Source organism: Bos indicus, chromosome 27 (genome assembly GCF_029378745.1).
Source record: "Bos indicus isolate NIAB-ARS_2022 breed Sahiwal x Tharparkar chromosome 27, NIAB-ARS_B.indTharparkar_mat_pri_1.0, whole genome shotgun sequence".
Lineage (NCBI taxonomy): Eukaryota > Metazoa > Chordata > Mammalia > Artiodactyla > Bovidae > Bos > Bos indicus.
Genome location: NC_091786.1, coordinates 19,377,569 through 19,389,683, shown reverse-complemented (window position 1 = coordinate 19,389,683; position 12,115 = coordinate 19,377,569). Strand labels below are relative to the sequence as shown.

Genomic DNA, 12,115 nt, shown 5'->3' with positions numbered 1-12,115 from the left:
AGCCTGCCAGGCCCCTCTATCCATGGGATTCTCCAGGCAAGGATATTGGAGTGGGTTGCCATGCCCTCCTCCAGGGAATCATCCCAACCCAGGGATCAAATCTGCGTCTCTTGCATTGGCAGGTGAATTCTTTACCCCTGAGCAAACAGGAAAATCCTTTATTTTGATGAGAATTTCTAAAACCTTGGTTTACAACTGTCAGTTGAGATGTAAGATATTTCCAAAGACACTTATGAGTCATTTAATATCATTTGAGAAATAATATCTGAATTTTAAAGATTTTAGGAAAAATAATTTTTTTCTTTTCTTGATTAATTTGTTTGTATTTTTATTTCAAAGGTAACTTTAATCAGTCTTGGGTATTTTCATGGTAATTAATACTGTGATATTCTACTTAGATATCTGTAATACTTAAGTAAGACTCCTACAACAGGATTTTCTTCAGAAAGATCAGTCACTGAAAGTACCTTGTAAATTGCCATGGTATTTTTGCATTTCATATCCTTGTAAGATGAGGAAACCAAATAAGACTGTCAAAAATAGCAAAATGAAACTTATAAATAATACTTTCAACTTACTTTAGTAGGTCATAGGGTGGATGAAAGTGCTTGTTTGAAGTAAAAGAATTTTATCTCCATTCTGCTTCACACACGATCATCCATCACTTGTGCTAATTATTTTCCAGTGGCTTCAGCTTTCCCATCTCATTGTTTTTCTATTAAACCTGCCTGGCAAAATCCCAACCTTGGACGGATTCAGTGGAATCCACTGCTTTATATCAAGGCTGATGAGCACTTCTGGGAAAAAAAATGGAAACTGCAGATTAGTGTTACATTAGTGCTAACAGTGAATGTTCTCTGCTCTCATCTGAGTCCTGAGTGCTGCTTATTCACTCTCCGTCACTCTTCCCCAGCCTCTCAGACACTGTCATCTTACCCTCACATATTTAACGAGCAGTCGGTTTTACTTCATGGTAATTAACAGACTCTTTCAGCTTCCTACCACCAGTTCTGCTAACTAGCCTGTATCCAATTCTATCCTTTCTTGCTTTCATTTCAGTGAAAGAGATATTCTTTTGCCTATCTAATGCTAATCATGTTTCTTAAGCCCTAGATCCCAGTCCTTCCCAGTTTTTCAGAGACCACACACAGTTTGCATCTTTGTCTCCCTCTGTGAGCACTATCCTGACAAATTTTAAATGTACTCAAGATACCTCCCTCTTTGCCCCCTGGTTAGATATATATTTATCAGTTTTATTAATATTTTTTTAAATTTTATTTTTAATTGGAAGATAATTACAATATTGTGTTGGTTTCTGCCATACATCAGTATGAATCAGCCATTGGTATACATATGTCCCCTCCCACCCCTCTAGGCTGTCACAGAGCACCAACTTTGGGTTCCCTGGGTCATACAGAATGCATTTGAGTCAGTTATACTGAGGTGGACAAACCTAGAGTCTATTATACAGAGTGAAGTAAGTCAAAAAGAGAAAGACAAATATCATATATTAATGTGTATATATGGAATCTAGAAAGATAATACTGATGATCCTATTTGCAGGGCAGCAAAGTTGCTAAGAATCGGACACAACTGAGTGACTTCACTTTGACCTTTCACGTTCATGCATTGGAGAAGGAAATGGCAAACCCACTCCAGTGTTCTTGCCTAGAGAATCCTAGGGACGGGGGCGCCTGGTGGGCTGCCGTCTATGGGGTCGCACAGAGTCGGACACGACTGAGGTGAATTAGCAGCAGCAGCACAGGAAACACCGACTTTTGGATACAGTGGGAGAAAGGAGAGGGTGATATGAGAGAGTAGCATTGAAACATGTGCATTACCATATGTAAGATGCCTCCATTTTAAGGAATCTTTCTACCTGACCTTCTCTGGCTGCTTTGCATCACAGAATGGTTTTTTGAAAAAAATCACCTAATGACTTCCTTTAGTTTTTGCTCTTCACCATCAATAAATGCATTTCAGTTACGGAATTGATTTTTACCAAGGTTGCCAGTAACCTTGTTGCTGAATCCAGATGTACACTTCTCACTAGTTTGTGTATATGATAAAGTAATACTTGGCATTCTTATCATACCCTCCTTCTGTACACACTTCTCCCTCTTGCTAGCACATTCTTCTAGTTTTGGTTTCCCTCCTGTCTTTCTGTACCTTCTGCGTGTTCTTTTCCTTTCTTTTTTAAATATCTATGTCCTTCAAGGTTTAGTCTTCTCTTACTCTTTATCTTCTCCATGAGCCTTCTGTTCCACTTTTCATTCTCTTATTGATGATTCGCACATCTCTGTAGGCTAGATTTCACTGCTGAGAGATGGCTGTTTGCCCACTGGACAAATTTAATTGGGCATGGAATAGATATCTCAAACGTCTCTAAAACTGAGCTCATCCTTTTGTTTCATTAACAGAAATGTGTTTCTTTTCAAATTACTTTGAATGTATCATCATATACCCTGTTTTCAAGCTAGAAACCCAGGGGTCACCCGTTAACTCCTTTCTCCCTGCCTCATCTCCAACTTCATTATTGAAGTTGGATTATTGAAGCCATATTGATTCCGCCATCAAAATCTTCCTTGCATTGGTCCTCTTCTCTTGCATACCTAGTGTTTTGATTATTAAAAGTCTTTCTATACAAATCAGAGATCAGATCAGATCAAATTAGTCGCTCAGTCGTGTCCGACTCTTTGCAACCCCATGAATCGAAGCACGCCAGGCCTCCCTGTCCATCACCAACTCCCAGAGTTCACTCAGACTCACGTCCATCGAGTCAGTGATGCCATCCAGCCATCTCATCCTCTGTCGTCCCCTTCTCCTCCTACCCCCAATCCCTCCCAGCATCAGAGTCTTTTCCAATGAGTCAACTCTTCGCATCAGGTGGCCAAAGTACTGGAGTTTCAGCTTTAACATCATTCCTTCCAAAGAAATCCCAGGGCTGATCTCCTTCAGAATGGACTGGTTGGATCTCCTTGCAGTCCAAGGGACTCTCAAGAGTCTTCTCCAACACCACATTTCAAAAGCATCAATTCTTCTGGGCTCAGCCTTCTTCACAGTCCAACTCTCACATCCATACATGACCACAGGAAAAACCATAGCCTTGACTAGACGAACCTTTGTTGGCAAAGTAATGTCTCTGCTTTTGAATATGCTATCTAGGTTGTTCATAACTTTCCTTCCAAGGAGTAAGCGTCTTTTAATTTCATGGCTGCAGTCACCATCTGTAGTGATTCTGGAGCCCAGAAAAATAAAGTCTGACACTGTTTCCCCATCTATTTCCCGTGAAGTGATGGGACCGGATGCCATAATCTTTGTTTTCTGAATGTTGAGCTTTAAGCCAACTTTTTCACTCTCCACTTTCACTTTCATCAAGAGGCTTTTGAGTTCCTCTTCACTTTCTGCCATAAGGGTGGTATCAGCTGCATATCTGAGGTTATTGATATTTCTCCCGGCAATCTTGATTCCAGCTTGTGTTTCTTCCAGTCCAGCGTTTCTCATGATGTACTCTGCATATAAGTTAAATAAGCAGGGTGACAATATACAGCCTTGATGTACTCCTTTTCCTATTTGGAACCAGTCTCTTGTTCCATGTCCGGTTCTAACTGTTGCTTCCTGACCTGCATACAAATTTCTCAAGAGGCAGATCAGGTGGTCTGGTATTCCCATCTCTTTCAGAATTTTCCACAGTTTATTGTGATCCACACAGTCAAAGGCTTTGGCATAGTCAATAAAGCAGAAATAGATGTTTTTCTGGAACTCTTTCTTTTTCCATGATCCAGTGGATGTTGGCAATTTGATCTCTGGTTCCTCTGCCTTTTCTAAAACCAGCTTGAACATCAGGAAGTTCACGGTTCAAATATTGCTGAAGCATAATATAATCAAAAACTATACATTATATTAATGTGTTTACAGAATACAATTTAGAGGGTAGATATCAGTAGTTTTAAAGGTGACTTTGGGAAGAGGTTAAAGAGGTTGACATAAGAAAGAAATGACTTGCCTTTGTTTTCACTTCATTAGCTTCATGCTGATAATTTTACTTCTGTAGGAGTATGCCTTCTCAACCATTTGGTATCATTAGTACTGAGTTATAAATACTCAATATCATCTTACGTCAATCACAACTAGACAAAGTTGTTTATAAACTTTGTAGACTTTTATTTAGTAAATGGTCTTTAAAAATGATTTTTAAGAAATAGTTGACCTATTTTCTCCAGACTAATTTTAATATATGTTTTAAGTTGTTTTAGAAACCTGTGTTCAAAGTCCTTAGCTTATCACTAGATCCTTAGGAAAAGCTCATTTTAGGAGGAATTCATTATAATAAAAAAATGAGTATAAAACATCTCTTTGAATATATTTTTAATTTATCTTAAAGTAAACTTACTTTATTATTACTCTACTGATAGAAAATGCAACATACTGTATTTTACCAAAAAATTGGTAAGAGTTTTTACTTAAATATTATAGCAATTTCTCTTCTAATCTCCACTTTAAGATAAATTGCTTTTTGTAATGTTAGGTATTGTTTTCACCTCTATTGCTTATGTATTTTTTTGAGCTCCTGTTCTTTAATATTACAAATTACATCAGTGCATCTTAGAAAAAGGTAGTTGTAAAATGTTTCGTTTAAATGAGTCAGTTCACTGGACATACCTCTTTATGAGTATCAGTTATTTTGCAAAGTTCTTAAATATATTTCTGGTATAAAAAATGTTGTAAAATATTGCGGAAAATATATAAGGTAAAGAGCAAAAATCACATTCCTACCCTGTAACCAACAACTGCTTTCATGCAAGCATTTTTTAATATAGTAAAGATACTAATTATATACTTCATATTTCTTTCAGATTTTTTTCCCAGCTTGTCATTTACTATTTATTCTCAGTATACATAGGATTCACTTGTGTGTGAGTAAAATTGGTTGAACATATTCGTTTTTATTTCCACATTCCAAATTGGTAAAAATCTCTATTTTTAAAGCTCGTTCTTTTTTCTTGTCTTTTATTTGACTCTTTAATCTTATTCATCTATTTTTAATCTACTGGATAGTATCTTGGTTTATGGTGTAAGGCAGTCTTTTTCATCTGAGGGGAATTAAGCTCTAACACTGTAAGGCATCTGTTGTTTACTATGAATTCTTCTGTGTGTCTGGAATGGTACTGGGTATGTACCATCCTTGGGAGAATTGAGAAAATAGTCACTGAAATAATTTTTCTGTGTTTTGTGTTTAAGGTGATGAATCCTAGTTTAGGAAGTCTGTTAAAGCTTTAAATAAACTTTTTTCAACATTGTTAGCAAATTGTCCCATGTGGAGAATCCTGTGGACAGAGGAACCTTGCGGGCTGCAGTTCATGGGGTCGCAAGAGTCAAACATGACTGAGTGACAACTTGACTTGACTTACCACTCAATTATTGCAAAGGTTAAATGATAAACATAAAATGTTTAGCATTAGCACTTGGCATATAGTGAACAAAATTGATGTTAGCTATAGTTAATTTTTGTCATTAAATTTTTTGAATTGGGTGTATTTGAGGATTTTCTTTTTGAGTGGTGCTTATTGAACCATATAGATACTTAATGTGGTTTAATATCTTGGGATTAATTTTCTGCTCTCTTGACCACTACAGCAACTTTTTCTTTTATTTTTCAGGTAATTTTTTTCTAGCTTGTTTGTTCTTCCAGATTGTTTTTAGAATTGTTCTGTCAAATTCCAAGAATCCCAGTGGGTATTTAATTAAGTCTATAAATTCAGAAAAAATGTTTAGTCTTCTCATCAAGGGAGATAGTATGTTTTTGCACTTATTCACATTTTCTCTTGCATTGTTTTATAGAGTTTAATAGTGCTTCTTGTATGTGTTTAACTGAATCACTTTGCTGTACAGCAGAAATAAGCACAACATTGTAAATCAACTATACTTCGACTTAAAAAATAATGTGTCTTTACTACATAGGGCAAAATTATATTATTCCTAGATAATTTTACTTTTTGTCACTATTATAAGTGATGTCATTTCCATCCAGTAACTTTTTCCTACTCTTTACCTTTTTGGATTGTATCAGATAAATTGAGTAACCTTAAAGGATGCAAGCCTGCAGAAAGAGTGGATATTCCAAGGTTTTTTCCTTCCCCTCCCCGTCACTTCAGCTACTTAATGCATGCTAAACATACTATGCCTGTGGCAGCTAAATCATTTTGTGTGTGGTTGATGATGCCTCTTTGATTTCATAAAATCAACTTTTTTGATACTTGTTTTTATTGCTGAGCTTCATGGAATGATTTAAATATTACAGTTTGTTTTTATGTGTTAAAAAGTTTAGTCTTCACTTGTTTTGCAGAAGATTAATTGTAAAAGCCAGTATGGCCACAGGAGGAGCTCCTTTTGAAGAAGGTGTGAATGATCAGGATTTACCAAACTGGAGCAATGAGAGTGTTGATGACCGACTCAACAACATGGTAAGATATCTTATTATTGATGGTGTGTTGTTGGCTACTGACATTAAAATGCAGTTTTCCCCTGACTTAGCCAAGTCACGCTCACTGAAACTATGTAGACACAGTTTTCTTGCTGGCCAGTATAGTAAACGACCCGGGGCTGTTTGCCATATTAGTTGAAGACATTTTTCTTTGCAGGTTAATGTATCAACTTGAGTTAGCTTAAACTGAAAAGAGATTTATTATAAGAATATAAAGATGTTTTATGGAAAATAAGTTAAAGGAATATAGCTGGGTTTTAGGAAGGAAATAGAAAAAGCAGTCAGGAAGTTGTCAAGAATTACTTTTTCACTTCACTAACTCTTTGCTTCTGAGTGCCTCTACTAGACCCAACTTTAATTTCACAGACCAGTTTTCTCTCTCGTCTTGTCCACGTGATATACTGTGGCTGCTCCTTCATTCTACAGTTTTCAGTTATGGCTGCTGTTATATAGACTGACTAGTTATCTGTTAGTTCCAATTTGAAATTTTAAAGTATGATTATCCTAACTTGTGTTAGGTATGCATCTCTTTTCCAGTCACCTGTGGCCAAGATTGGGTGGGGTAAGTAGAACAGGAGGTTGGCAGGAACATCCACATGTGAATTGGGCTGGAGGGACAGTGTATAGAGAAGGAAGTTTTGTTACAAAAGTGAAAAATATTCTAAAAGGTGTTAGTAAAGTAAAACTAAAATATTCTTCCAATATGGATAAGGTGGGAATTTACAGAACTTTTGAATGTGTTATGTGAGTATAGCTAAGTAAATAAACATATTTTCTGGTAAAACGTTCAGTTCAGTTCAGTCGCTCAGTCGTGTCAGACTTTTTGCGACCCTATGGACTGCAGCACGCCAGGCCTCCTTGTCCATCACCAACTCCCGGAGTTTACTCAAGCTCATGTCCATTGAATCGGTGATGCCATCCAACCATCTCATCCTCTATCGTCCCCTTCTCCTCCTGCCCTCAATCTTTCCCAGCATCAGGGTCTTTTCAAATGAGTCAGTTCTTCCCACCAGGTGGCTAAGGTATTGGAGTTTCAGCTTCAGCATCAGTCCTTCCAATGAATATTCAGGACGGATTTCCTTTAGGATGGACTGGTTGGATCTCCTTGCAGTCCCAGGGACTTTCAGGAGTCTTCTCCAACACCACAGTTCAAAAGCATCAATTCTTCGGTGCTCAGCTTTCTTTATAGTCCAACTCTCGCATCCATACATGACCACTGGAAAAACTGCCTTGACTAGACAGACCTTTGTTGGCAAAGTAATGTCTCTGCTTTATAATATGCTGTCTAGGTTGGTCATAACTTTCGTTCCAAGGAGTAAGCGTCTTTCAATTTCATGGCTGCAGTCACCATCTGCAGTGATTTTGGAGCCCCCCAAAATAAAGTTTGTCACCATTTGCACTGTTTCCCCAACTATTTGCCATGAAGTGATGGGACCAGATGCCATGTTGAGCTTTAAACCAACTTTTTCACTCTCCTCTTTCACTTTCATCAAGAGGCTCTTTAGTTCTTCTTCGCTTTCTGCCATATTTTTTTATCATTTCATATAAGACCTTATCATGTAGTACATTGTTGTTGCCTATAGAAAATAATAATAACATTATTATTATTAACATCTATTGCTTACTACATGCTAGGCACTGTGCTGGATGTTTTATATATGTTATTTTAAAGGTAACACTATTTTAGAGATTAGGAAACAGATTTATGAACGTTAAGTTGCCTAGGGTCACACAGTGGAGCATTTCTTCATATAACAGTAACTGCTTTAGAACACAGGTTGATTCCTCATCTGTCTACCTATACATGTTGACTTTAAAGGAGACCAGTGAAGATATCTATAATTTTATTTCACTAATCAGTTTATAAATAGTAAGGAACCATTTTTTAAAATGCTTCTGAAAACATTTAGACTGATGCTAGGGTTAGAGGTTGGGTATTTGTTAATGATTTGTGATAGGGAAGTAGTTATTTTCTGAATAATTACAATAATTTCAGCACAGTTTAAAATTTAGGCTATGTGTAGTAGAGGGAAAATGGGCTAATACAGGTAAGTTATTGTCTCTAAGACTGTGTATTTATGTGAAAAATGTTTTGTCATTTCTAACTTTAAGACCCAAAATTTTAAAGCATACCAAAGTATTTTCCTGATTTGATAGAGGCCAGATTAACATTTGCCTTTACTTTTTTAAAGGATTGGGGCAGCCAGCAGAAGAAGGCAAATAGGTCATCAGAAAAGAATAAGAGAAAATTTGGTGTAGAAAGTGATAAAAGGGTAACTAATGATATTTCTCCGGAGTCATCGCCAGGAGTTGGAAGACGAAGAACAAAGACTTCACTGACGTTTCCACATAGTAGATACATGACTCAGATGTCTGTTCCTGAGCAGGCAGAACTAGAAAAACTCAAACAGCGGATAAACTTCAGTGATTTAGATCAGGTTTGTAAATATTTTACAAATCAAGTTATGACTGTGGAAAGTACTTGCATAGATAAATCATTTGTCTTAATGAAATTGAACTGTTTACTTCTTTTTCTTGGCTTCTGTGTATATGGAAAGAATGTTAATCAGTGGTGATGGTACTGTGTTCTTTGGAAGGCGGCAAAGTCCTTATTTCTAAACTTGCTGAGGACAGGTTTTTCAGAACTTTATTATTACAGTGTTTGGCTGACTTAAATGATTTCATTTTGAAACTAAAATTTGCATGCTACTAACTGGGTAAGATAGCTGTTAAGCAAAAGAGAAGATCCACTTTAGAATATTTATCATTGGCTAAGTGTGGAATGTGCTGTTACCTCAAGTTTAGAATAAAACTGTTATTTGTGTTTATAATCACCAAAGTCAAGTTTAGAACTAAAGCAAGTAGAAATGAAAATGAACTCTTCACATTTTATTGTCTGATCTGTACTTGATAAAGTTTCTCTAAATATGCATAAAGATAGATTCTAGTCTGGTATGATGACGGTGATGATCATATATCATTTAGTCACCTTTGTATCAATTATTGAACAGTTACTGTATGCTGGGCACTAAGTTGAATAATTTATCAGACAGTGCTTCACGTTGACACATCTTTATGTTAATGTTTGTATTATTTAACGTTGATTCATTAGGTCCAAAGCCTATGTTATATTCTGTGATCAAGTATGACTAGCAATTTGAGTTATAAATATGGTTCATAATCGTACTTTATTTAGACCAATCTTGCTCATAGTCATCATTTCAGTTGTCTCTGACAGAATGAGGAATAGGACGTGATAATTGAATTTGGTATTTTTCTAAAATAATTTTGTAGGTCTGAAGCTGCTCTGAATCTTATGACAGATCTTTTTTATATACCTCCTGAATCAATGTCTGATGGTGAAGCTAAGAACATTGGATTTTTTTTTAATTTTGAAAGATTAATGTTTGTGGGATTTGGTTTTTCTTTCATGTATAGAGAAGCATTGGAAGTGATTCTCAAGGTAGAGCAACAGCTGCTAACAACAAACGTCAGCTTAGTGAGAACCGAAAGCCCTTCAACTTTTTGCCTATGCAGATTAATACTAACAAGAGCAAAGATGCCACTGTAAGTCCTCAAAAGAGAGAAATGATTGGATCAGCACAGTGTAAAGAGTTGTTTGCTTCTGCTTTAAGTAATGACCTTTTGCAAAACTGTCAAGTCTCTGAAGAAGATGGAAGAGGAGAACCTGCAATGGAGAGCAGCCAGGTGATATATTTCTTTTACTCTTTGCTTTCATAAACCTCAGATTAGAAGCATGAAGATTTTAAAAAATACACATAGGAATTTCAGTTAGGTAGAATGAAAGTACTTCCCAGGTTTCCCATGTGGCACTAGTGGTGAAGAATCCACCTGCCAGTGCAGGAGTCATAAAAGACAAGGGTTTGATCCCTGGGTCGGAAAGATTGCCTAGAAGAGGGCATGGCAACCCACTCCAGTGTTCTTGCCTGTAGAATACCTTGGACAAGAGGAGTCTGGTGGGCTACAGTCCATAGGGTTGCAAAGAGTTGACATGACTGAAGCTACTTACCTTGCATGCATAGTACTTCCTTAACTTTTGCTCATTAATCCTGTCAGGTTTATTAGAAACTGTGTAAATTTATTTTTACAAAAATGATTTTAGAAGTGGCATAGTCAGGTAAATTAAGACTTTCTGTTCACCTGTAAAGTGCTGTATTGTTAATTTTTAGTAAAGAGAAGTTGGAGTAATGTGATTAATAGATTGTTGTAGAAATTTCTTTAAATGGTTATATAATTCATTTGAAAAGATAATTCTGTTTTTAAAGTATTTTAATTTTTAAAATTTATAAAGAAATATAAACACTAGAAGAATTTATATAAATAATAGTTTAATATGCAGTTTTATAAAGTGAAGTTTTCAAGTAATGTAAATTAAAACTAATTTTGAAATTAATGGAAATTGGAGTTGTTAGTATTGCCTATTAAGTTTTGATTAAATTGTAAATTTGGTTCAGATCTTTGGCATGTATGAATTCATGCAATAAACTTAGAAGTATCTTTGGTTATTTGAAATTAAAATCTGTAAAATTGTTTCTGTTCAATAAAATATGCTCATTTTCACATCCTGTTTATTTTCATGTCCTTCCCCCACCCCCCTAATATTTCCCCTGCAGATTGTAAGCAGGCTTGTTCAGATTCGTGAGTATATTACTAAAGCTAGTTCCATGCGGGAAGACCTTGTAGAGAAAAATGAAAGATCTGCTAATGTTGAGCGCCTCACTCATCTAATAGATCACCTTAAAGAACAAGAAAAGTCATATATGAAATTTCTCCAGAAGATTCTTGTAAGTTTTGAACCTTTTACTTAATGTACTGATTTTTGTAGTACATTAGTGTGTACCTATGGTGATAACATTCTGATTGCCACCCCAGAGGTGTTAATATATTTAAAAAATCGTGCCATCCCTTGTAACATTTTATTGCCCTTTTTAATAGTTGTATGATTTATACCACTAAAATATTTCAGGCTAGAGAAAATGAGGAGGAGGATGTTCGGACTATAGATTCAGCTGTGGGATCTGGTTCTGTAGCTGAGAGCACATCGATAAACATAGATGTGCGGTCTGAGGCTTCAGATGCCACGGTAAGCGGCTTTTTAGTAATTAAAGTGCTGGAAATGAAGATAAAAACTTTCCCCTTATTTTTCACAATAATACTTTCGTAGGCATTCCTTAATGAAAAATTTATCTCAGGGAAGAAACCCTCAGATTGTTAATGCTGTATATATTCTTTTTGAACATGGAAATTTAAAAGTTTTATTTATTAACATTAAAAGTAGTTTTAATGGTTGATTAATTTCTGGTCTTCAGCTTGCAAAAACCTGGGTTTCCTCATTTGTATCGTTAAGCACAGCTTTGCTCATTTTAAGAGGCACTGGGAGAGTTAAAATTCTTTGTAGATGTACTAGTTATGAGGACTGTGTCATTGCTTGGCATACTGTCTTTTGGAAAAGCCTCCCAAGTTTCTCTGCCACTGAGGACCCGTTTGAAGGCTGTTAGGATTTTCATTTGTCAGGCTAGCCTAGAACTGAAGCCAAACCAGACGGCTGGTAAACTGAGCTGAAAATGGGACAGGTTAGCATTTACTTTGGGATTTATTTAGTGAGAAAAG

General features: G+C 36.1%; 1 protein-coding gene across 21 annotated transcripts in view; it reads left to right on the top strand.

Moving 5' to 3' along the window:
• Window positions 1–12,115, top strand: part of PCM1 (pericentriolar material 1) — an 89,517-nt gene that overhangs the window by 6,429 nt on the left and 70,973 nt on the right. For 17 of the 21 annotated variants that reach the window (XM_070781584.1, XM_070781583.1, XM_070781580.1 and 14 more), the window contains 5 exons: window positions 6,347–6,464; window positions 8,677–8,922; window positions 9,923–10,192; window positions 11,119–11,289; window positions 11,472–11,588. In XM_070781584.1, coding sequence (XP_070637685.1) covers window positions 6,369–6,464; window positions 8,677–8,922; window positions 9,923–10,192; window positions 11,119–11,289; window positions 11,472–11,588 — 900 coding nt within the window. In that variant the 5' untranslated portion in view covers window positions 6,347–6,368. The remainder of the gene's footprint in view (window positions 1–6,346; window positions 6,465–8,676; window positions 8,923–9,922; window positions 10,193–11,118; window positions 11,290–11,471; window positions 11,589–12,115) is intronic. The other 4 variants (XM_070781589.1, XM_019953425.2, XM_070781587.1 and 1 more) reach the window with 2 other exon arrangements.